General features: G+C 41.2%; 1 protein-coding gene and 1 non-coding gene across 4 annotated transcripts; both read right to left on the minus strand.

The window, feature by feature from the left end:
- Window positions 1–1,779: 1,779 nt before the first annotated feature.
- RWDD4 (RWD domain containing 4) lies at window positions 1,780–26,288 on the minus strand. Of its 3 annotated transcripts, none has more exons than XM_073017756.1 (7): window positions 26,033–26,288; window positions 23,005–23,085; window positions 18,319–18,424; window positions 18,085–18,232; window positions 16,610–16,727; window positions 13,707–13,756; window positions 1,780–2,023 (listed from the first exon to the last, which is right to left on the minus strand). In XM_073017756.1, the coding sequence occupies exons 3-7, from the start codon at window positions 18,342–18,344 to the stop codon at window positions 1,907–1,909; spliced, it is 459 nt and encodes a 152-aa protein (XP_072873857.1). In that variant the 5' UTR covers window positions 18,345–18,424; window positions 23,005–23,085; window positions 26,033–26,288; the 3' UTR covers window positions 1,780–1,906. The 3 variants fall into 3 exon arrangements, with proteins under 3 accessions (XP_072873857.1, XP_072873856.1, XP_007998564.1); XM_073017755.1 differs by having other exon boundaries at window positions 18,319–18,428; XM_008000373.3 differs by lacking the exon at window positions 1,780–2,023 and adding an exon at window positions 7,483–9,294 and having other exon boundaries at window positions 18,319–18,428.
- LOC119624009 (U6 spliceosomal RNA) lies at window positions 20,681–20,786 on the minus strand. The gene has a single exon (XR_005240100.1). It is a non-coding gene; the product is annotated as a U6 spliceosomal RNA (small nuclear RNA).
- Window positions 26,289–26,309: the final 21 nt, after the last annotated feature.

Genomic DNA, 26,309 nt, shown 5'->3' on the forward strand with positions numbered 1-26,309 from the left:
AGGAGTAACAAGACCCCAAAGGAGACGACCAACCAAGCGAACAGAGGGTCCTGCCACAGCGCATGGTTGCTGGCAGCACATGAGACTCGGTGGATCCGAGCGAGACAATTCACGACTCTCAGCACAGCACGTGACAGCAGCTCAGCGTGACAGAGCTTGGTTTCCTGACCCCAAGTCCCATGGCATAGGCCGGGCTCTGCACCTTTGATAGCAAGTGGGAAGAGCCCGTCTCCTCTCCGTGGGGCAAGCAGTGGCCTGGCAGTCATGCTGTGGTTGCCTCTATGAGTAGCTCCACAAATGGCTCCTGGCCAGAGGGTGGAGGGCCTTGCAGGTTGGCACAGTCTGCAAAGACACACAGGGTCCCGGGGTCCGTGTGGACTGACTCTCTCAGTAATTCTCCATTTTATAGTGGAAAGACACCATTTTCTTCTTTTTTTTTTTTTTTTGAGACCGAGGCTTGCTCTGTCGCCCAGCCTGGAGTGCAGTGGCGCAATCTCAACTCACTGCAATCTCCGTCTCCCAGGTTCAAGCGATTCTCCTGCCTCAGCCTCCTGAGTAGCTGGGATTACAGGCGTCTGCTACCACGTCCCGCTAGTTTTTGTAGTTTTAGTAGATACGGGGTTTCACCATGTTGGCTAGCCTGGTCTCGAACTCCTGATCTCAGGTGATCCACCTGCCTTGGCTTCCCAAAGTGTTGAGATTATACAGGCGTGACCCACCTTGCCCGGCCGAAAGACATCATTTTCTTACATCTACACAAATAATGTGGCAGGGTATCCATTCTCATACATTCCCCTTACTCTGATGCAAATGCTTTTCTTTGATCCCCTATCTAGTCTGACGCCTTTGACCCAGGACATACCTGAAGATACTGATGAGTCTGGGCAAGTAATGACACAAGACTTTATCCCTGTACAAGGATCACTTCACACAGACAAGCATAGACGTGGAAACAATTTCTACAGGTGGAATTTCTGGACCAAAGGCCTTTGTGATTTTGATGGATATTACTAAATTGTCCTTTTTCAAGGTTGCATCAGCTTACACTCAAAACAACTTGTGAGAGAGAACCGGTTTCCCCACACCTTTGATACGCCACCAAGCTATTGTGTCTTCGCCAATGTCACAGGAGAAACACAGAATCTCTCTGCAGTTTTAATTTCTCTTGTGATGAGGGTGTGTCCTTTTGTTTAAGAGAAATTTACATTTCCTTTTCTGAAACTGTCACATCTAAGAGTTTGTTATGTACAAGGATACTAAAAGTACTTTTTCTTAGGTTTATTTATGCAATCTTTTTCCACGTACAATTTTTTACATTTATGTCATCAAAGGTAATATTTTCTTCATGGTTTCAGAGTCTTGTGTCACACTTTGGGAAGGCTGTCTCATCCTGAAACTATTTTTAAAATTTCCTTTTTTTTTTTTTGAGACAGGGTGTTGCTCTGTTGTCCAGGCTGGAATGCACGGGCGTGATCACAGATTCACTACAGCCTTGACCTTCCCAGCTCAGGCGATCTCCCACCTCAGCCACCTGGCTAGCTGGGACTACAGGCGCATACAACCATACCAGGCTAATTTTTTAAACTTTTTGTAGAGATGGGGGTCTCACTGTGTTTCCCAGGCTGGTCTTGAACTACTAGGCTGAAGTGATCCTCCCATCTTGGCCTCTCGAAGTGCTGGGATTACAAATCCATTTTATTTTAAAAGTTTTTTTCATCGCTCTGAATTTACTGCAATGTTAAGAGTGAGATAGAAGTACCTTTCCTTTTTCCCCCAGTGGTTGGTTGGCTGTCCAATACCACGCACTGAAGAAATTGCATATTAAATTTTCTCATTTATATATATATATATGTCTATTTCTGGGCTCTATTTTCTTTCAGTGATCTGAGCAGGTGTCAGCACAGTATCATTTTAATTCCTGCTGCTGGAAATGTTTGACTAATTTTTTTTTTTGAGACGGAGTCTTGCTCTGTGGCCCAGGCTGGAGTGCAGTGGTGTAATCTCGGCTCACTGTGATCTCCACCTGCGGGGTTTAAGCAATTCCCCAACCTCAGTCTCCCAAGTAGCTGGGACTACAGGTGTGCACCACCACACTCAGCTAAGTTTTGTATGTTAGTAGAGACGGGGGTTTTTGTATGTTAGTAGAGACGGGGTTTCACCACGTTGGCCAGGCTGGTCTCGATCTCCTGACCTAGTGATCTGCCCACCTCGGCCTCCCAAAGTGCTAGCATTACAGGCTGAGCCACCGCGCCTGGCCATGTTTGGCTAATTGAAAGAAATAAACTCACATCATAACTGTTTTTAAACTTTTTTTTTTGGTCTATTTTGGTATGCTTAGTTTTCCTTAAGAACTTTGGAATCAGCTTTTCTTTCTTTTAAAAATCCAGTTGCATTTTCGCTGGGATTACCTTATTTATAGGATTGCCTTATTTCTAGGATCAGTTAAGCAGAACTAATGTCATTATCAATTGATTTTTTTTCAATTGCTTAGGCCAAAAACCAATTTGGAGTTATCTTTGATGCCTCTAGCTCTCCCATATCCTTCATCTGATTCACCAGCAAGCCCGTCAGCCGTTCCTTCACTATATATCCAGAAACTGACCGCTTCTCACCCACTCCCACCTCCCACCCTTGTCAAGGAATCGTCATTCTTCACCCACTTCCTCAACAGCTTCCTAACTGGCCTTCCTGCCTTCCCTCTTGCTTGACTATTCTCAATATACAAATCAGATCCGCTCACTCCTCCGCTCAATACAGACACTCTGGAGGCTTTCCGCGTCACTCAGTAAAAAGCAGAGTTGGAGCAGAGGACACAGCCAGAGCAAAGGCCACAGGCACGATTGTGTTGGGGAAGAGCAGGAGGGGAGGGCTAGAGTTGGCAGGAGTCTATGGCCTTAGAGATCAGTTCGCCCTTAAAGTAGCCGAAACTAGTTATCCCCACAGGCTGGGGACTGTGATAGGAGGCAGAGATCTTCTTTCACAAAATTAAAAGCCTTGCAGAACTACTTGCCTTTAAAACTATCTACATGTATGACTTTGATAAAAATACAAAATAAGAAATTTTAAAACACTGACATACGAAAAGAAAAATATAGAAACCAACAGAAAAATGTAACAGATGGTGTTTGTCAGCATGCAGTGGGAGTTCAGCTTTCTTTTAGCAGATGGATGGACATTCTTATAACCAAAACTGCATGATTTCCCAGTTATCATGAGGATTTCAAACAGAAAAACTAACATCCATCAATTTAAAATTTAATTTGTGAGATGCCCCTGGGAGCTAAAGAATATTGTGTTAGTGTAATTTATCAAGTGAAATGGCAAAGTGACAATGGTAGGTTTAGCGATCTTCAGAAAAACAGAAGGGGGAGGAAAAGGTTTTATAGTTTGTTTTTTTTTTTGTTTGTTTGTTTGTTTGTTTGTTTGTTTTTGAGACAGAGTCTGTCTCTGTCACCCAGGCTGGAGTGCATCGGCTCACTGCAACCTCTGCCTCCCGGGTTCAAGCAATTCTCCTGCCTCAGCCTCTGGAGTAGCTGGGACTACAGGCCACCCAGCTAATTTTTTATTTTTAGGAGCGATGGGGTCTCACCATGTTGGCCAGGCTAGTCTCAAATGCCTGACCTCAGGTGCTTCTCCTGTCTTGGCCTCCCAAAGTGCTGGGTTAAAGGCGTGAGCCACCACGCCCAGCCAATTGTTTTGTTTTAAAAATAATCATACTGTTGGGTAGATATTTGAAAAAAGTGTGATTCTAGGAATACACAGGATAGTGAAGAGAATAGGAATGCTGAAGCTTCCTGTGAAGAAGCCTCAGAGATGAAAATCTCCCGTAGGCTCCGGGGTCCAAATCTTCGTATGTTCCTTTACAAATGAGATTGCTGTAAGCGACGCAGAAAACCTGCTGCCCTCCGTAAAAACATATGGCACATGCAGCTTCATCTTTCCATAGGAGCAGAAGAATGAAGAGCCGGAGCAGTTAGGAGGAAAAGCTTCCTCCTAAGTCGATTCCACAGCTACATTAAACACAAACCTTTTCCCCGATTGCTTTGTGTACTCTAAAAACCGTCCCAGTGTTAAAACTCTTAAGGCTGATTTCTAATCACCCAATTATGAAGCAAAATATTTTAAATCTACATCCCCCTCCACTCCCCAACAGCTTCCTCCTTTTCTAAGTTGGATTCCCTTTCACTAACAACAGAGCATAGACGTGGTTTGGTATTTAAAATATCAATAATAGTTTCCCAACAGGCCAGACTTCGTGGCAGGCCCAGAAAAGGACCTATTATAGCTCCAGAGGGCTGCAGCCAAACAGGCAAGAGCACTTAAAACTTCCCAGGTGCCAGCAATAACAAACGGAAAACAGGCACGGGTGGGGACGCTTCCTGTCTACTGTATCACCACCATCAACCTATTACGACAATTTATTCTGGAAACTAGATTGATACAGGAAGCTTAGCAAGCAAAAATAGTATTCCACTAGAAATGAGAAAGTTAAACTAATTTTCTTATTTTAGGTTCACATTAGTGAGAAATTAAGGCTATTAAAATTACTTGTCTATTTATTCAAGCATTGCCTCTTAAAAATGTTCTCAGCTCTTCATATAAGCAAAAATTATCATGCAAGAATTTTCATTATTACAAATTTACAAAGTCATTAAAGATCTTACTCTCAATCAAACACCTGCTCCTCTCCTCATACTGGGCAATGTAGCTTCACTTAACTGATCTTCAGGAATAATGCAAAAATCAATGATAAAAGTCCTTAGCACTTTGAAAGGCACATTTTGTGCCTCTGAAAATTAAGTCTTCATATAAAAGTCGTTTCATCTTTCGCATGCTCTGATCAGTGGCTTTCACACATTTTTCATGACTCATTTTAGTAAATTTTACATAGTGATTCAGTACCCACACATGCACACCCCAAATTAAAGTTTTCACAGTGGGATAAAAACCTCTTACAACAGGTAGTGCATGCTGGTATTTTCTGTTCAATTCTATTGCCTCCCATTCCATTAAAAAATGCTAGTAAAGACCCCTAATTAATTTCCTCACTAAAGGAACACAAATTTGAAAATCACTCTAGGTTACATATTACTTATTTTTTTGTCACATTAACTGAAAATACTGAAATTTTGAATTTAGATGACCAGGCAATCTCTCTTGTTCTGTTTTCACTATGGAATATTCAAAGGTAAAAACGCGCAAACACAAATCTCTATTGTTACTACATAGCATGACTCTTACCTTTATTATTTTTGAGACAGGGTCTTGCTCTGTTGCCCAGGCTGGAGTGCAATGGCGCAATCTCTGCTCACCACAACCTCCACCTCCCAGATTCAAGCGATTCTTGTGCCTCAGCCTCCTGAGTAGCTGGGATTACAGGCGCCTGTCACCTTGCACAGCTAGTTTTTTTTTGTATTTTTAGTAGAGATGGGGTTTTGCTGTGTTGGCCAGGCTGGTCTTGAACTCCTAGCCTCAAATGATCTGCCTGTCTCGGCCTCCCAGAGTGCTGTGATTACAGGAGTGAGCCGCCGCACCCTGCCAAATTTATTGTTAAAGCAATCACAGACAGCCTTCCGGAAACACCGGCCGAATCCTCAAAACTGCCCTCTTGTGCGAATCTGGAGTCCTAGTTACTTGGGAGCCTAGGTCCTGGGGAGGCTGCAGTGACTTACGATCATGTCACTGCACTCCAGCCTGGGTGACAGACAGGGCAAGACCCTATCTCTCTACCAAAAAAAAAAAAAAAGAAAAAGAAAAAGAAAAAGAAAACTCTCCAAGATCCAGGGTTAGGCCTATCTATAGAACCAAACAGGGCTTGGTGAAAGCTTGAATCAACCAACAAATAAAAAAAGTTGTGGCCTGCGAAGAAATGATGTGGAATGATTCTAATGCTGCAATCAAAAGGAGAAAATCCAAAATGCCGGCTTCATACCAGTTTCATTCTGTAGGATATTTATGCATATCGGAGTGGTCAAGGTTCACTGCAGGTGTATTTGTCATCTTTAACTTCAATTTCAATTTTTTTCTTTTTTTTTTTTGAGACGGAGTCTTGCTCTGTAGCCCGGGCTGGACTGCAGTGGCCGGATCTCAGCTCACTGCAAGCTCCGCCTCCCGGGTTTACGCCATTCTCCTGCCTCAGCCTCCAGAGTAGCTGGGACTACAGGCGCCCGCCACCTCGCCCGGCTAGTTTTTTGTATTTTTAGTAGAGACGGGGTTTCACCGTGTTAGCCAGGATGGTCTCGATCTCCTGACCTCGTGATCCGCCCGTCTCGGCCTCCCAAAGTGCTGGGATTACAGGCTTGAGCCACCGCGCCCGGCCAATTTCAATTTTTTCATTTCAAGAAGTTCTCTTTGGTTTTCAAATCTTGGCTGATAATTTTCTTGTTCCCTATTCAGTTTCTTATTTATTTGAAACACACTGTACAGTATCACTATACCCTTGCAGCTCCCATTCCCCTAAGATTTTTTTGGCAGGCTCTCATGCTTTGCTTTGATGTATTTTTGACTGTGAGGGCACATTCCATAAACTCTTTATGGGGCACCTGGTTGGTGGTCTGGGTTCAAGTTGAGTTCTGAAAGAACAGAGCAGATGTGTGTTCATTTCTCACAGTTACCTAGAGTCCCTAGCGATTTGGTTCTACTCTCAACTAAAATATTGGCTTGAGGGTTTGTCTGTTTTAAAATCACACGTGGGGGAGGAATTTGGGCTGAAATCCAAGTGTGAGGTAACCTGGGGGCACAAACTGTCAGGAGTGTGTGTGTACATACACTTACATATGTGTATATATATGTATATACTTGTATTTTACTCTTCCATTCAGAACCACAGTTCAAGCCAGAAATGTCCTCAGGGTTCACACTGCAGGATGGGCCTCAGTCTTACAGATGTTTCAGGGGTGTGACTCTCTAACCTAGGCTGATCCTGGCCTTCATCTCGTGTCTTCTGGACCCTTGAAACTGAAAACTAAAGCCATCCTTAACCTCTAGGTTCCAACTTTCACTGAATTTTTTAGCCTCTAGGCATTCCTTATCATCTGTGAGCTCATTTGAAAAACATTTTTTAGGCCGGGCCCGGTGGCTCACACCTGTAATCCCAGCACTTTGGGAGGCTGAGGCGGGCAGATCACAAGGTCAGGAGATCGAGACCATCCTGGCTAACACGGTGAAACCCCATCTCTACTAAAAATACAAAAAAATTAGCCGGGTATGGTGGTGGGCGCCTGCACTCCCAGCTACTCGGGAGGCTGAGGCAGGAGAATGGCGTGAACCCAGGAGGCGGAGCTTGCAGTGAGCCGAGATCGCACCACTGCACTCCAGCCTGGGCGACATTGTGAGACTGTCTCAAAAAAAAAAAAAAATTTTTTTAATCCAACATTTTGAATAATTTCTAGTAGGAGGGTATATCTTGTACCATAAGGCCATGCAGATTTATAAAATCAACAATTCTCTCTGAAGTGATGTGAAATAAAATGTGAAGAAAAATCACTGTGTATAATTCAGACTTTATTGCTTATTAATTATGTCACTCCACAACATTTTAAGTAAACACACATTGCGAAAATATACTGGGAGTGTTAAACAGATGACGGCAATATTGATGAGGCTGTTCAAGTGTTTTACATAAGGTAATAAGAGGCACCACCATCACCATCACTCCTAGAAATTTGTACATTTCATATAAAAAGAGTAAAAATAGTTCATTGGCATGTAACTAGCATCATTCTCTGTAATCTATGAGCCATAATAAGCCTGAACAGTTTCAGTCTCCTCAGAGCAAAACAAAGTATTTTATTCCACCAGCAGATGTTTCTTCCAAAACAAAAAACAAACCAATACAACGACAAATACTATCCACACACAACCCTGAAACATAAGTTGCCATATTCCAGTGGTCCTGAATTTTAACATGTTTTGCTCTACATTAATTCAAGAAATAAAATGTGAAACAGCTTTTGAAAATGAGATTAACTCCTTTGCTGTCATTATACTTACTCTATAATTCGAACTATTTAGCTGAAGTCAGTTAATGAGTGAAAACTGCGGACACAGCTCAAACTACTCTTAACTTCTTTAAACGTTTATTGTTCTATCAAAACTCAGCCCCAAGCCGCACAGGTGTAACTTGAGGCACTAACAATCTCCCTACCAGACATAACAGTTTTATGTGTTCTTAAAGCTGGGCGCATATACAGAATCACTGTACAAACACATAAACATCAGAAACTTTCTGGTACAAGTAGACCAATAGTTTCCTCTATTATTATTATTTTTAAATCAAGCATGTGTAACGGTTCAGCATATAAAAGACTCCCATGTACATGATTAAAAAGATGCTCAGGTTGAGAAATACATTTGAATACTTGAAAAGACACTCCAAAAAAGAAACAAGACTTGAAATGTGGTTTCATGTTGAACCATTTAGGAGACCTCAGTTATCCAACAACTAAAAGCACACAACAGCAGCTAAATAGGATTTCATTAAAATCAGTGTCGCCAACAACACAAAAATTAAACATGAAGGCATCTTTTACTCCCATCCTGGTACATGCAAGAGAAATGTTTTAAAGAAGGGCCAGTATTTCTTACTGAAATGCTTTCTAGTGTATTTGGCAGGTTTGTTTTTATATTCTCCTATTCCGCATATCACTCAAAGCACTCATGATCAAACATCTTGAACCAAATCAAGAGAAAACTATAAAGGGAAGCAGTTGACCTTTCAAAAATTAAAAGAAACTACAGAAAGTATCATGTATAAAGTTCAAATACCAGCATTTAAATTTCTCTGAAGCAATTTACGGTTCAGTAATTAAGCAAAAGAAGAGATGAAGATTTTAAGATGAGAAGCCTATTAATATGGATTGCACTATGGAGTAACTGTTCACTGAGTACTCTGCTCCACTGGGATGACAGTTTGAAAAGGGCTTCATCCTCCTTTAAGAAAATAGCACATCCACCAGGATAAGATCATATAAATTAACACTGATTCTTATTCCCCATGCCTGTCCATTTACAAAGCTCAAGAGGCTTCATAAAGTATACTAAACATTAACATTTTCACCTTTTATTAAGGCAAGTTTGTGAAAATAATACAACCAGATCTCTTCATGAACTTTCAACTTACAACCTTTTTAATGTAAGAAACATACAAAAAATTGTTTTATAAAAAGCCACCTCAATACCAGAAAATAGTAATGAAAGATTTTGAACCCAGTTTTACTTTTTAAAGAATGCTCTTTCCTTGTCTCAAATTCCAAGTGCTACTCACTCATCATCCTTAGAGCCAGTTTTGCTTAACTATAAAAAAAAGAGAGAATATAGTCAACAAGTTTAAGTGATGTTTTCTGAGTTCATTATTTCCATGGAGTATCAAAATTAAACTACACGCAACAAGGTTCAAGTAACTTAAATCACCTGTAGCTTTTATCACATGTCGCTACCTTTCAACTTCAAGCTCAGCTACTTCAAACAGGTTTCAAAATGTAACCTCGACAAAAATCTAAACTCAATAGAAAGAGGTGGTGGGTGGGTGGGTGGGTGAGACACTCTTGAAGCTTTCTAGGAAGTAAACTGGAACCAAGAATATACAAATAGAAGCACCATCTATAAAATGAATGACATTCTTCAAGTTCTTGTTTTCTATCACACATTCTTTTTAAAATTTTCTAAAAATAATTTTAAATTGTGGTCAAATTAAAAAAATACGTAATATAAGATTTACCATCTTAACCAGACAATAAATTCTTATGGTTTTGAAAATATAAAAGTCTTATTTTTGCATTGCAATTTTTTTTCTAAGAAAAATCTTTGGCAGGCATTGGCAAATTTGGGGTAAAGGGGGGCAGATAAAATACAAAGACGATTCTGATCAGACTAGTGCTCCAACTACTGAGAAAGGCCACTGCACCCGACAAGAACGCTAGAGAGTGTGGGAAGTCGTGAAAAGCAGAAACTACTAAAGGTGCTGGTTCTCAAATATTTCGGCCTGAGGACCTCTTCCCATTCTCAAAATTTTAAAACGTTTTGTAGAGAGGGAGTCTCACCAAGTTTCCCAGATGGTCTTGAACTCCTGGGCTCAAGCAATCCTCCTGCTTAGGCCACCCAAAGTGCTGGGATTACAGGCGTGAGCCACCACGCCCCACCCCAAATCTCCTTATTATCAAGCTCAGTGGAAGACAGCTGGCTTCTCACAAATATGCTTCAACAGTAAATCAGGTATAATGGAAGACAGCTAACAACACAGTAGAAGTACTAAGAACAACCTGGGTTAATATGCACCTACTAATCCTCAACCTACTAATTGAGAAAATTCTAGTAAACACAAGAAAATACAAGCACATGTTCTCTTAGTGCTTTAAGAGTATTAGTGATGGCATCATCAAATGTCATGTAGCCTCTGGAAAACGCCAGAGAAGTTTCATAAGAAAATGGGTTAAGGCCAGGCGTGGTGGCTCACACCTGTAATCCCAGCACTTTGGGAGGCTGAGATGGGCGGATCACTTGAGGTCAGGAGTTTGAGACCAGCCTGGCCAATATGGTGAAACCCCCATCTCTACTAAAAATACAAAAATTAGCTGGGTATGGTGGTGCATGCACATGGTCCCAGGCTGAGGTAGAAGAATCGCTTGAACCTGGGAGGTGGAGGTTGCAGGGAGCTGAAATTGCGCCACTGAACACCAGCTTGGGTGACAGAGCAAGACTCCATCTCAAAAAAAAAAAAAAAAAAAAAAAGGGTTAAAGGGCACACATCATCTTAGTATTATGATGCAAATAGTTTTGACCTTGCCTACACCTGAGACAGTCCCTCAGGGACATCCCAGGGGTCTAAAGCCCACAGTTGGAAACTACTGGCTTAGCATAATAGATTCAGAGACCAAATTATGTCTAAGTGGTAACCTCCTTAAAAATACCTTCTTTCGGGCTGGGCATGGTGGCTCATGCCTGTAATCCCAGCACTTTGGGAGGCGAGGCAGGTGGATCACCTGAGGTCAGGAGTTCCAAGACCAGCCTGGCCAACATGGTGAAACCCCAACTCTACTAAAAAATACCAAAATTAGCTGGGCGTGGTGGCAAGTGCCTGCAATTCCAGCTACTTGGGAGGTTGAGGCAGGAGAATCACTTGAACCTGGGAGGCAGAGGTTGCAGTGAGCTGAGATTGTGCCACTGCACTACAGTCTGGGTAACAAGTGTGAAACTCTGTCTCAAAAACAAACAAACAAACAAAAACAACAAAAAACTTCTTTCATCTCCCAAGATTACTGGATAATTTGAATTTTACTCTTTGTAACAAATTGGAGTTCTATTTATATTAACAGGGACTCTTAAAAATAAAAACTTCTAAAGAAGGGAAGCACTATCAACACCTTTAGATCAGATTCTTTTTCTTCTCACTTTTGGCTTAGAGCTGCACTAAGAGAGGCAACATTTTGACTAAGAAAATTACTCATTCTGGAGCACGTATATTTGGAGGAAAGAATGAATTTAGCTGGTTAGGCTTTACGTTGGTACACGTAGGACACATGCGTATCCATCGAGCATCAGTGAAGAAGGGCCTGGGAAAATGAGAGAATGCCGGAGAGGCTTCACTCATACAGCTGTCTTACATAGGGGAGGAAGAAATACTGCGTTTCTTCCAATTGTAAGTTAGGGCCCCACTCCCAGGAAATAATTTTGTACTAGCTACTGGGAGCACTAAGATTATTTTAAAGTTTCAATAGAAAATGCATTCCATGGAACAAACAGCTGGCTTTCACATAAAGTTTAAGAAAATGGCCAGGGCTGGGCACCGTGGTTCATACCTGTAACACCAGCACTTTGGGAGGCAGAGGCGAGGGGGGTCGCTTGAGGCCACGAGTTCGAGACCACCCTGGTCTACATGGCGAAACCCCATCTCTATTAAAAACACAAAAATTAGCCAGGTGTGGTGGTGCACGCCTGTAGTCCCAGCTACTTGGGAGGCTGTGGCACGAAAATTGCTTGAACCCAGGAGCAGAGGGTGCAGTAAGTTGAGATTATGCCATTGCACTCTAGCCTGGGTGACACAGCGAGACTCAGCTTCCAAAAAAAAAAACCAAAAAACCAGGAGCAGTGGCTCATGCCAGTAATCCCAGCACTTTGGAAGGCCAAGGTGGGAGGATCACTTGAGCCCAGGAGTTCAGAACCAGCAGCCTGGGCAACAAAGTGAGATACTGTCTCTAGTAAAAATAAAAAAGTTGGGTGCAGTGGTACATGTCTGTGGCCCCTGCTACATGCGACGCTGAGGTGAGAGGATCGCCTAATCCCGGGAGGTCAAGGCTGCACTGAGCTGTGTTCACGCCACTACACTCTAGCTTGGGCAACAGAACCAGACCTTGTCTTCAAAAACAAAACAATAACAAAAAACCCAAAACAAAAAACAAAAAGGTTTAAGAACACACTGCTTGTAAATTACATGTATTTGTGGGTCCTCACTAAAATCCTAATCTTTAACTACCCTTGCATCACATTAAACACTTCTCACAATTGTTGTGGCACTAAATGGAATGCAAAATTTATTTCATTAGGTCCTACAAAGAGAATTAATTTACCGTGTTAAAAATTAGTTGAACGTATTTGAAACTACAGCTAATACAAGAAAAATTTGAGACATGTAGGCAGATAAATTCAAAATGAAAGCAAACAATTTTAAACAAAAACAGAAAATTGTTCTTGGTATGATGAACAACTATGTTTAAGATCTGTCCTTAAAAAAATCCACAAAAACTGGGGCCAGGTGTGGTGGCTGACGCCTGTAATTTCAGCACTTTGTGAGGCCGAGGTAGAAGGATCACCTGAGCCCAGGAGGTCAAGACCAGCCTGGGCAACATATCTGTCTCTGCAAATAGTAAAAAAAAATTAGCCGGGCATGGTGGCACATGCCTTTGATCCCAGCTAGTTAGGAGGCTGAGGATCCCTTAAGCCTGGGAGGTCAAGGCTGCAGTGAGCTGTGATCATGCCACCAGCTAGCCCGGGTGATAGGGCAAGATCCTGTCTCAAAAACAAAAAACAAAAACTTAAAAGTAATTTCTACTAAGAAACTAAAACATTCTTTTCCATATCTGGTTTTCTTCAGTTTCCATATATTGTTGATAACTTGGAGTCATACTTAAGAATCTGCATTATTTTTTCTTTTATTTTTGAGATGGAGTCTCACTCTGTCGCCCAGGCTGGAGTGCAGTGGCACGATCTCAGCTTACTGCAACCTCCGTCTCCTGGGTTCAAGCAAATTCTTGTGCCTCAGCCTCCTGAGTAGTTGGGACTACAGTCGTGTGCCACCATGCCCAGCTAATTTTTGTAGGGTTTCACCATGCTGGCCAGGCCAGTCTCAAACTCCTGACCTCAGGTGATCCAACCACCTTGACCTCCCAAAGTGCTGGGATTACAGGTGTGAGCCACTGTGCCCTAAGCATCTGCATTCTTAAGATGTACTTACATAGTCATACTATATTGTAGTTGTAACTTCTGCAAATTTTCCATTATTTAAAAAAAAAAAAAAGATCTAAAATTGAGAGTGTAGGGAAGAGAAGAATGTAAAAGGTATTTCAAAAATACTTACATGCTGAATGTAAAAAAGAAACAGACATCCCAGTAAATTTCAAAGGTTGTGAAGGGGAAAACAAAAAATAAGAATTTCATTATTTGCTGGTAATAATCATAACAAGTTTAAAGACTAGAATATAAATGTTATATACCTTCACAACATCAACCCAGTTCCAGCCTCGAGGAAGTTCTCCTTTGTGATCTAGAAGATAAAAAATAGTAACTTTATTTCTAAGATCAACCAGCTAGCTTTAAATTAATATTCTAAATAATATATAATAAGATTTTATATACTATTCTACACAAATAGGTTAAAAATTTAAATGACATATTACTAAGTTGGAAAGAGAGTTTATCATTTTGAATCAATACTGTTCTCCTGGGAATACTTGCAAAATATTTTAGGTATACTCCGTTTTTACATTTATGGTATTGCTATCCAAGACAAAACCTGATATCAAGGAAAAAATATGGAGATTGGTTGGTAATGCCAGGAAGAGCAGTTAATCCATTTATTAGTTTCATGCATTTGCATGAAGCTACTGCTTTATATGAGGTCACTGTTTAAGTAAGAAGTTGTATTGTTCTGTTTAACAAATTAGTATTTCACACCCAGAAGCTAGGCTTAAGACAGGAGGACTCACAAATATGTTTGGCTTGGCTTCAAGACTAAGAGGAGGGCTGGCTAACTTATGTATTAGTTGCTATGCTCTGATAAAATATTCATTATTTAATCTAACATTCTTTAAAAAGGGCTTTAATCTGTTGGGATCACTTGGAAACTAGCTTATAATTCATAGTTTACAAAGTGCTTTTATTCTTTTAACAGAATATTCAAATTTAAAGAATAGTTTAACAAATACTATCTAAAAATTCTTCAATTTAAAATGGCTTGATTTCCTTTATGCTTGATGTATAACACACGTCTCAACTTTATGAAACCTTCAAAATTTACACTCAAAACAAGTACATTATATGAATTTTCCAGCTAGGGAAAAAGAAATTAACCCATGATACTTATAGGAGAGAAGCAACATTACTGGAGCTCAATTTTAGATGCTATTGGTTCTTTTCTCTTTCATGCCAAGAAGAATCGTATCCCACTGGTTACTGGTTATAGGGGGCACATCACCAGTTTTGGTTAACTAAAACTTAGCCACAGTGCCGTGGTTGTCCCATTAAACTTTTATTTAGAATGAAAGCTCCAAGTCACAAACTCCTATACTGTCATTATAGGAAGGCAATGGCTTTAGGTGGGCATCATCAAAGAGATGAAGGTAGGGAGATATTAATGAAACAGAGTGATCACAGGTCATCATGTATGAAGGCAATAGTACCTCACTGACATAGATGCTACAACATTCAAAGAGAGATAAACCAAACTCTAGACAACAGACTGTAATGGCTAACAACTTACTGCTTCAGTTGTTTTTATACTTTAATGCTGCTCTGACATTAGGTAGGATGAATTCCTGCATTTTTTTAAATTTCACAAACCGTTACCATTTCAAAAATGTATTTTGGGGACAAACACAGAGTTGCTATTTGCCATAGACAGACATTAAATAGAACATAAACCACAGAAAACCTGCCATTCCATTGCAAAAGAAAGGGCATTTAAAAGGCCCTCACCAGGCCGGACGCAGTGACTCAAGCCTGTAATCCCAGCACTTTGGGAGGCCGAGGCGGGCAGATCACCAGGTCAGGAGATTGAGACCAGCCTGGCCAATATGGTGAAACCCCATCTCTACAAAAAATACAAAAATTAGCCAGGTGTGGTGGCCCATGCCTATATCTCAGCTACTCAAGAGGCTGAGGCAGGACAATTGCCGAACCCAGGAGGCGGCAGTTGCAGTGAGCCGAGATCCAGCCACTGCACTCCAGCCTGGGTTGAGACAGAGCGAGACTCTGTCTCAAAAAAAAAAGGCCCTCACCAAAATAAAAGGGTCTGTTCTTCTCAAGAGAAACTTTTCACCTCACATAGTAGCACACACATAGATACAAATGACAATGTCCTCATTTGCCCGGTGAAAAAGTTTACAGACTGTTATCAATTTGCAAGTTTTCAGGTTAAATAAAGAAAAACAATCAAATATTATTGTTGGTATGAGCTGGAGTTTATAATCTTCTTCTAAATAATTCTTGTTTAGAACATATGAGAATTCTATTCTCAAATATTATTGTTGTATAAATAAGTTAACTACAGGCAAAAATGTTAAATTATTTATCACACTAACACCTAATGGTATACCAGTATTCATTTCAAATGAAAGCTGTATTTCAAAAAATTTTTGATAACACACAGCTAATAAAGAGGTAAACAAAATCCCAAACATGTAGGTAGGACATGTTTTTGTAGACTATTTGAATGTTCCTCAACCTCTAGACTCATTTATACTTTGCCACTCAGTTACCTTTTTTTTCAAATGGCGACCTCTTGTGATGAAGTAGTAGTAAATATTTTTCTTTTTTTTTTTTTTGAGACAGTTTTGCTGTTGTTGCCCAGCCTAAAGTGCAGTGGCACGATCTCGGCTTGCTGCAACGGCTGCCTCCTGGGTTCAAGCGATCCTCCTGCCTCAGCCTCCCAAAATATTTTCAATATACATATGTGATATACATATGTGACCCAAAAGTTCACTGGCCCAAATGCTCCAAGAAAGAGTAGAGAATTAATCTACATATATCCACCAGATCACACTAAAGAGCAATCCATTTATCTAGGTTATAAAAGAAAAAGAATAGCCGGGTGTGGTGGCTCACACCTATAATCCCAGCACTTTGGGAGGCAGAGGCAGGCAGATTACCTGAGGTCAGGAGTTCGAGACTACCCTGGCCAACATGGTGAAACCCCGTCTCTACTAAAAATACAAAAATTAGCCGGGTGTGGTGGCGTGTGCCTGTAGTCCCAGCTACTCGGGAGGCTGAGGCAGGAGAACTGCTTGAACCTGGGAGATGGAGGTTGCAGTGAGCTGAGATCATGCCACTGCACTCCAGCCTGGGCGACAGAGCAAGACTCAGTCTAAAAAAAAAAAAAAGAAAAGAAACACATACAAACCTGTTTTGTCTGCCAGCTTACGCTTCTGGGCTTTTGAAAGTTGTTCTTTTTTGTCTTTTTTCTTACTTGATGGGGCTGTATTAGGAGTTTCAATTGAGATGATATTGCTTATCGATGTCTAAAAAAAAGAAATAATTATCAGCCTCATACCTTACAACTTGTGTTACACTAAATACAGCTACACCCCGAAGTGGGTTGATAATTTTTACACTTATGAAATAAAAGAATCCTGTATTAGTATGATTCATTTTTAAAATCAAGTGCCCTTAACACATTATTGGTTTCACTCTTTTAAAAGTTCAGATCGAAGGACGTAATATTAGTTCAATTGTTATAACCAACATCCTGGGAAGGAAGATCTGATTATCAGCATTATGTTAAAGATCTGAGGTTGCAAGGTAGTTTTACAATTCAGTTAACTTGCTATTATTTGGAAATTCAATTAAAACCTTTTTTTTCTTTACAGAGCTGTTTCTCAGTGTGAATATTCGACAGTTTAAACATGTCTTTAGAAAAATCACATGTGCCTCCCTAGAACATCCTGGTTTCCAGAAGAAAAAATTTAAGACATTTGGGTTAATGCAGTCAGGGTATATGATAGCTAAAATTTAAAACGCTTACTAGGTCTAGGCACTGCTGCAAATGTTTTCCATATACCACACATTTGATCCTCACCACAACCTTGGGAGGTAGATACCATATAACCCCATTTTACAGATGAGGAACTGAGCACAGAAAGATTAAGAAACTTGCCCAAAGTCACAGAGTTGGTAAGTGGTGCAGTGATGTGAACCCAGGCAGTCTGGCCCAGAGTCCATGATCTTAGCTACCACCCTCCACTGCTCCTCCAGTTCCCTCTTGGGGTTCTGTGCCCTGTTGGGAATGTGAAAGCCAAAACCACTCAAACAGAGGACAGGCCTTGCTGCCAAAAGCTTACCACTGGGTTCAGAAGACAACACTAAATTACAGTGAACCACTCAAAGTCTTTTAGTGCATGACGTGGTGCAAAGGGGTCTCATACACAGATGTTTAAGGTCATGAAAGAAATATTTCCTAAAACTATTCTAGAAATAATAATAAAACAATTTTTTCTATTCAATAAAGTTTCCACATGCTGCAACTTCTACAAATTGAACCGTGGCAAGACTACTTACAACAAAACAAGCCTCATGGAGAAAGCAATTCCATGCTTACTTTAGCACTGCACAACAGATCCCTTAGCTGTCCAAGCTTTATGAAGAGATTAAACAAATACTGGTCTTTGATAAAGGATAAAAATCTAGAGAATATAATATCATTTTCTAGGTTAAATAGAAAAAATCTGAAATTCATTGCTCTTATTTAACTCAGGGGTAACTCTCACTTTAACAAAGTCTTCTTCCAATTCTGAATATATATTAACTAGTACAAATGTATTACTAACAGCAAAACCAAAACAACAAAAGAATCTGACAAAAAAATAATCACACACTCACTGCGGAATTAACGGGATTGTGATTCTCCATGAACTGCTCTTTATTGTCTTTGGCATATTCAAACAATGTATAGGTCATCGCGGTTCCCAGGTTAGCTTCCACTGCTTCCTGCAGCTTGGCTAATATACTCTGCTTTACAGCAGACGATCTACAATGCACAGCAAAAATACCTTGCTGAGAGAAAAGTGTAACAGAGCGTGAAATGAAAAGCAGTAAAAACAAGACACTACTCACATGGTGTTGTTAAAAAAAGCGTTCATAGATAGAATTGGAGGTGTTTGGGGATATGTTTCTGTCCAGGAAATCTCTATTAAGAAGGCTTTGGGATCGCCATTTTCACCTATCTGAAGAGAAGGGGAAATCTTAGGCTTGTAAAAAGTGATACAAAGACAGAAAACTAAATTATAATCTTCAAAATGGTGAATTCTTTCCAATACTCACGCTCAGATCAGAAATGTAATATTTTGAAAAGTCCAGGGACACAGGCTAGGACTGAGCAGGGGTGCAGGGAGTCACAGGACAGTCTGATTTGAATTTAGTCCTACCATGCCTTCATAGGTTCCGTTTGTGCCCATGTCCTGTCCCTAACCAGCCTATCAGCTTTTCTAGTACCACGCCTACATCTCAGGGATTTTTTAGTGTTTTCACCAGTTTTCTGAGGATGAAAGTAAGACATCAACTTATCCGTGGGATACAGAAAGAGAATGGACAAAAGTAATTCACAAACTCGACACACCTCATCTTTGTTTTAAGTTATCCACCTGCTAAATCCCAAGAGGCACAACCCCAAGAGGTAAGAAAACGAAATTTAAAACTGAGAGAAAGAAAGAAACGGCAAAGGATAAGGGAAAGGAATGCCTTCAGCTGATAACAATTTCTGAATAAAGACACCCTTCTTTTGCTCTGCCAACTTTTTATTTAAACATTTTTAATCTTAAAGAAAAATTGAAATAGTATAATGAACACTCACTGACATTGATCTCATTCACCAAATACTTTTTGCCCCATTTACTTTATCCGTCCCCCTTTCCACCATAGCATCAACCCCTACTCTCCCAATGTGATTTTTTCCCCCTTTGGTTTTTGCTGAAACATTTAACAGTAATGAAATTTCCTCAATCTTTGAGTAGAGTATCTTAAGAAAAGGACAATCTTCTTCATAACCACAAGATCATTATTACACCCAAGAAATTCAACATTGGCACAAAAATACTACCTAATGCATAAACTCTATTAAAAACTACCCAATCATATCTAAAGTGTCCTTTAATAGGCATCATCCCAATCCACAAATCCATAATCCATTGAGGGATCATGGATTGCACTGGGTTGCTATGCCTCTTTATTCTGCTTTAATTTAGAACGGTCTCCAGCCTTCTCCCCTGACTTTTTTTTTTTTTTTTTTTTTGAGACAGGGTCTCACTCAATTGCCCAGGCTGGGGTGCAGTGGCACAATCACAGTGGTTGCAGTGAGCTGAGACTATGCCACTGCACTCCAGCCCAGGCGACAGAGCAAGAGTCTGTGGCAAAAGTAAAAAAATAAAATAAAAAAAGAAATCTGCTGGGTATGGTGGCTCATGCCGGTAGTCTTAGCACTTTGGGAGGCCGAGGTGGGTGGATCACCTGAGCTCAAGAGATCTAGACCATCCTGGCCCAATACGGTGAAATCCTGTCTCTACTGAAAATACAAAAATTAGCCAGGCGTGGTGGCGCATGCCTGTAGTCCCAGCTATTCGGGAGGCTGAGGCAGGAGAATCCCTTGAACCCAGGAGGCGGAGGTTGCAGTGAGCTGAGATCGCACCATTGCACTACAGCCTGGCAACAGAGCAAGACTCTGTCTCAAAAAAAAAAAAAAAACAACAAAAACCTCCCACCTTAGTCACTCAAGTAGCTGGCGTGTGCCCCATGCCAGACTAATTTTAAAAAACTTTTGGTAGAGGTAAGTTCTCCCTATGTTGCCCGGGCTGGCCTCGAAACTCCTGAGCTCAAGTATCTTCCTGCCTCAGCCTCCCAAAGTGCTGGGATTATAGGCATGAGCCACTGTGCCTGGCTTCCCCTGCCTTTTAAACCAAAAATAATACAGGCTAGTTTTCTTATATAATGTCCCCAGATCTGAACTCATTCAAATTAAACATTTTTGGTAAGAAAACTATAGAGGTGATGTGGCATCTTCCCACAGCATCATATAAGGAGGCACACAAGATCTTCCAGAATCATCATTGGTGACACTAAGATTGATCACATGGTTAAGGTGATCTTCTCCAGATCTCTTCAACGTAAACCTTTTCATTTTGTAATTAAGGAATAATCTCGCTGGGTGAGGTGGCTCATGTCTGTAATCCCAGCTCTTTGGGAAGCTGAGGTGGGAGGATTACTTGATGCCAGGAGTTAGAGACCAGCCTGGGCAACATAGCACGACCCTGTCTCTATTAAAAAAAAAAATCATCATCATCTGTGGGGCAACTCTACAAAACAAGGTATGAATACCTTGTTTCTCAACAACCTTTCACCCAAAGGCTTTAGCCTTCATTAACAGTCCTTAACGGTAACTGAATCAACTATCATACTAGTGGTTGCAAAATGGTGATTTTCTAGTAAAGCTATGGAATGATACATGAATCAACATCTCATCTTCGCACAGGGCTATGCTAATCTCCTCTGTATTGTTATTAAAATAAATGTAGAGATCTACTGATAGACCTGGATAAGGATTATCTGCATAACAGATGTCATTGGTTTATGTTTATGTTTTAAACGTAGATGATAAAAAGTGATAAAAGTTATCTGCTTCATGCAATCACTACGTCGTTTCTCATGGTGCATTTAGGAATAAATTAACACATGCCTCACACTGTGCTGGGTACTGAAGATACAAAGATAGAGACAAGGCCATTCCTATCTTCAAGACAGATATTTATACAACTTACAAAACTGCAATATGAATAATAACTCAAAAGTAACAAAACAAAGTATGAAGAAATGGGGAATGGCTAATTCTGATCCAAAGTCAGAGCTGACACGGGAGACATGGCCCAAATATTAATGTGTCACAGAGGCGGCCTGAGCTAGGCCTTAAAGGAGAGGCAGGGGGATAATGGACCTGAGGTGAGGGAAAGATTAAACAATGTGTGCAAAAGCACAGTACTAGAAAAAAATATATGGGGGAAAATCTAACAACCCATTATGTCTAAGTCATGTGAGTGGTAGGGAAAGTTTGGAGAGACAGAAACAAACAGAAGGATTTGGAGTGTCATGTGAAAAAATTTAGTCCTCATTTTATGGGCAAGAGGAGCCCATGGAGAAACATTTTTGAACAAGAGAATGGGATGACTACTTCAATGTTTCAGAGAGCCAGCTAGTACTGTTGGAGGACTAATGGTGGAGAATAAGGGGGAAGCTAAAGAAAGTACTAAATCAGGGAAGTCAACTAGGAGGCTACCAGACTATTCTGTGCAAGAACTGAGTGGTGTGACTTAGGACACAGGCAGAACTTTACCGCTGACCCTTTGACTACCAACACGCTGCCTCCTAATCTCATGTCTCATTCCTCCTAAATCCATCCATGGGTCACGTCACTGTCCGTCTTACAGTACATATAAATGTCCTACAGCATTCTGCAGTGTGCTCCAAACCACTGCCATGGTGAATGAGACATTTAGGAGAGTACAGGGAAATTCTCAACCTCCCATTTGCTAAGGAGAGAGTAGCAACTGGATTCAAATAGAAGGGCCTAGGACTTAGCTCCACTGTTAACTTTGGACATTTGAGGTCCCTGGTCATTATATACTTGGAGATGGTGTAAGGACTGTTAAGCTTGAAAGGGAATTGAGAACACAAACTTATTTTCTGTGACGGTCATCCATCGATCCTGCATAAGGATCATTTCTCACAGTTTAAACTGTGACAATGTTAATAATAACTGTAAATCTTTTCCAAAAAACTTTCCCATTCCATTACTTATAATCATTTGCTTTTTCTTGGCGTCCCACCCTGTCGCCCAGACTGGAGTAGAGTGGCACAATCTCTGCTCACTGGAACCTCCGCCTCCCGGGTTCAAGTGATTCTCCTGCCTCGGCCTCCCAAGTAGCTGGGATTATAGGCGTGCGCCATCATGCCTGGCTAATTTTTGTATTTTTAGTAGAGACAGGGTTTCACCATGCTGGCCAGGCTCGTCTTCAACTCCTGACCTCAGGTGATCCTCCTGCCTCAGCCTCTCAAAGTTCTCGGATTAAAGGTGTGGGCCACTGTGCCCCACCTACTTATAATCATTTGAATAAAAGGTTTATATGACTTATTTATGAAAAAAAATACTGTTACTATTTTTTTTTTTTTTTTTTTTGAGACGGAGTCTTGCTCTGTGCCCCAGGCTGGAGTGCAGTGGCGCGATCTCGGCTCACTGCAAGCTCTGCCTCCCAGGTTCACGCTATTCTCCTGCCTCAGCCTCCCGAGTAGCTGGGACTATAGGCATGGGCCACCACGCCTGGCTGATTTTTTTGTATTTTTAGTGGAGATGGGGTTTCACCATGTTGGCCAGGCTGGTCTTGATCTCCTGACCTCGTGATCCACCCACCTCGGCCTCCCAAAGTGCTGGGATTACAGGCGTGAGCCACCGTGCCCAGCCCTACTGTTACTATTTTATGTTAAAGATAAGATCACATAATTTTTAAGGTTTTTTCCATTTCTAACAGCTTATGATTCTGGTACAATAAAAACAAGTTTATCCTGGTTTTTTAAAAGTTTCTGAATTAAGTTTTCAAATGTTAAAAATGACTGATGTTTGGGTGATGTTTCCATTTAAATGCTATAGAAAATACAGACATAATAAATTTAAACAAGTTTAAAAAACAAAATAAGCATTTTTAGCCACTTTTAGTCTTTTCTAGCAAAGTTCTAAGTGCTCTTACTCATGCCATGTCTTACCCTATATTGAAAAGAAACTGGACTTAATTCCCGGAAACTTTCATCTCCTTCGTAAATAGAGCGTAATGCTTCCAGTTCCATCTGAAATAAAGAACTGAATGAGTTTTGTTCAGTGGCATAAATGAATTAGAAATAGAGGGTCTTTACTTTCTCATTCAAGCCCACTCAACTATGTAAAGCTTGACTAACTTACATAACCTTAGATACTTACCACATAGGTGCATGCAGCAACACACGACAATATTACTACCAATGATACTTTCAAACTCTGTGTCAGGCACTGCTAAGCACTGTACAATGTATTATCGCACTGACTTCTCAAATCAACCCTGTCGAGAGGCTCCTACTATTTTCTCCTTCCTACGGAGGCAAGGAAGTGTAAAGTCACTCCAGAGCAAGTGCTCTTAGCACTCTGCTGAAGAGGACCCTGGGTGCAAAGAGCATTAAACCTGAAGACAAGAACTACGAAAAACAATACTTTTCCATTACTTACATACATTTCTTTTATATGTAATCCTTCCCACAGTGATACAAAGCTTTAAAAAACACCTAAGGGCAAGAAAAATAACTTTAAGAAAAATGCTGACAAGTATCTACCCAAGATGAGACAGGACTGTCAGAGAAAATGTAACTAGTAATCTTTGCTTAGACACAGTTCTTAGAACATTTTGGTATTACAACTGAGAAGTTCATCACTGTGATCACTGAAGAATACCCGAGAAAATAAGTAAAGAAAGACTGCACTTGGGTACGTGTTTGAGTTTTTCAAAAAAGTGCAAGTCATGAATTCTACAAACTAAAGACGGTGATAGTGGGCTTGATCTACAGTCAAAATTTTAGAAAAGAAATTATTGGATGGGCGTGGTGGCTCACGCCTGTAATCCCAACACTTTCGGAGGTCGAGGCAGGCGGATCACCTGAGGTCGGGAATTCGAGGTCAGCTTGGCCAACACGGTGAAACCCCATCTCTACTAAAAATACAAAAATTAGCTGGGCGTGGTGATGGGCACCTATAGTCCCAGCTACTCAGGAGGCTGAGGCAGGAGAATCGCTTGAACCCGGGAGGTGGAGGTTGCAGTGAGCCGAGATCAGGCCACTGCACTCCAACCTGGGCTGCAGAGCGAGACTCCGTCTCAAAAACAGCAACAACAACAACAAAAAGAAATTATTGAAGAAATAGTGTGTGAGAAACTGGGAGATGAAGGAGTAGTCCCTGAGACCTAGCAAGCATATGGAAAACAAGATATACCCTTCTTAGAAAGGGAAACTTGATTGGCACAAAGAAGAAAGGCATAAAACACCGACTATACAGATTTCAGCCAGGCTCCACAGGGTTCTCTTTCTTGCTACCTTTACAGGAAAAAAAAAAAAAAAATACAGAAATTCAAGCTGGATTCAAGAATAACTAAGATTAGATTGGAAAAAAAACCTTACTCAAGATACAGTACTACTCCTGCCCCTAATCCTTTCCCATATTTTAATTAATGACTTGGACAGGTACAAAAATAGAAGGCAAGTTTATGAAATTTGTAGATGACAATTTGTTGGGATAGTGAATAATGCTGATGGCAGAATAAGAACCCAAAAAGTCTTTGAAAAGCAAGCTAATGATGAAATTTAGCAGGGTAAGTAGAACTTGTATTAATACTTAGATACCTAAATATAGAAGTTGAAGACGAAAGACAAATTGCTTTGTATAAAGCACTTGAAAGATTTTAGTTGACAGTAAATTTAACTAGACAAAACAACATGATGCCACAATTTTGAAACAGGACATTTAAAAAATTAAAATCTGTCCACAGACATGTGATTCCAGGAGAGTGAAGAAATTAACAAAGAATGGATATATGAAGACAAGCTAAAAGGAACCACTTCATCTGAGAAGAGGTCTGAGAAACTGGGCAGGAAACTATCTTCAAAGATCAGAAGATCGATCATCTGAAAGAAGAATGAAATTTTCCTGTTAAACTGGAGATTCCTGGGCCCACCACAGAAATTCTGATTCAGTAGGTCTGGGGTGGAGTGCAGGCATCTGTTTTCTAGCAACCATCTAAATGGTTCTAAGGTAGGGAACTATGGTCAAACTCTTGAGAAATATTACACTGTATGTTCTTTGCTTTGCAGGGAGACAAAGCTATTAATGCATTCACTTAGAAATTTACCTGGCAAGAATATTTTAGAAGAGATTCAGATATCAACTAGCTAGCTTGTTGAACTTTGGGTTCTTTAAAGGTTAACTTCCAATCCAGAGATTCTATTACATTTATCATGTAAAAGTAGTAAGTTTCAAGCATTATACTTTAAATTAACAGTGAACTTATCTACCACCCAGTAAAACCTGGTTTCTAGTCCCGATTCTACCACATACTTACCATGCAGCCCTGCGGCTATCATCTACCTACCTATCAAAGTTAGAAGGGTCCCCTACAGATGGCCTGTGGCACCCACCCCCAACTCTAATATTGCATGATTCAATGTCAAAATGGCATCTCACCAGGAAATATCTGAGCATAAACCGTAAGTTCAGGTGGTACATGAATGCTCAAAACACACGGGTAAAAGATTTCCCCAAACAATATGGACAGAAGCACCACTAACGTCATTTTCTTCCATGAGAAATGTAACTAACTCAATTAGCCCTCTACTAGCCAAGAGATTTAAAAAGGTGACCAGACTAAAATTTAAAGGTGATCAGCCTAACTCAGTAAACAGGCACTGAACTCATGGGATTCAAGGAGAGCCAAGAGCACAGGATCGTGCACCAAGGACGCTCATCCCTGTTATTAAGGAAACCAGGGGAGACTCCAGGATTTGCAAACATGAAAAATGAGGGGGGAAGAGAGGCAGAGGCGGACTCCTGCCCATTCACGCGCGCTTGGGTGGGACCCCGGTGAACTCGGGGCACCCCGGCCGGCTCCGAGGGCGCAGGGCACGTGCCGGGCAGCCCGTCCGGGCACCAGGTCTCACCGGTGCCCGGGGCTGCGCGCCGCGCCCGCGCTGGGAGAGGGCCCTGAGCCGGGTGGCTCACCTCCTGGTCCTCGTTGGCACTCATCGCGCCGGTCGCGGGGCGCCTCCTGAGCGGACGGCTTTCCCAACAACGAAGAGCAGCGGGGGCAGCGGCCCAGAGGCCGGGCGTCCCCCTTTGGCGCCTCGGTTGTGGCGGCGGCACAGTCTTCGCACTGGCAGACGCCAATCGCGTGCGCCCCGGGTCTCGACAGCGCCCAGCCGCCAGCGGTAGGCTGTGGGCTCGGAGCAGGAGCCGCGGCTGGTGGGGCCTGGGAAGTGCAGCGTCTTCCTGACGCTCG

The sequence above is a fragment of the Chlorocebus sabaeus genome, chromosome 7 (genome assembly GCF_047675955.1).
Source record: "Chlorocebus sabaeus isolate Y175 chromosome 7, mChlSab1.0.hap1, whole genome shotgun sequence".
NCBI lineage: Eukaryota > Metazoa > Chordata > Mammalia > Primates > Cercopithecidae > Chlorocebus > Chlorocebus sabaeus.

Bases quoted from the DNA above. Each gene is read 5' to 3' on its own strand.
- RWDD4 (XM_073017755.1), bottom strand. From the start codon at position 26,056: ATGAGTGCCAACGAGGACCAGGAG. The intron at 23,086-26,032 runs GTGAGCCACCCG...TCTTTATTTCAG, and splicing joins GTGCCAACGAGGACCAGGAG to ATGGAACTGGAAGCATTACG. The intron at 13,757-16,609 runs GTTTGTATGTGT...TTTATCTTCTAG, and splicing joins TAAGCTGGCAGACAAAACAG to ATCACAAAGGAGAACTTCCT.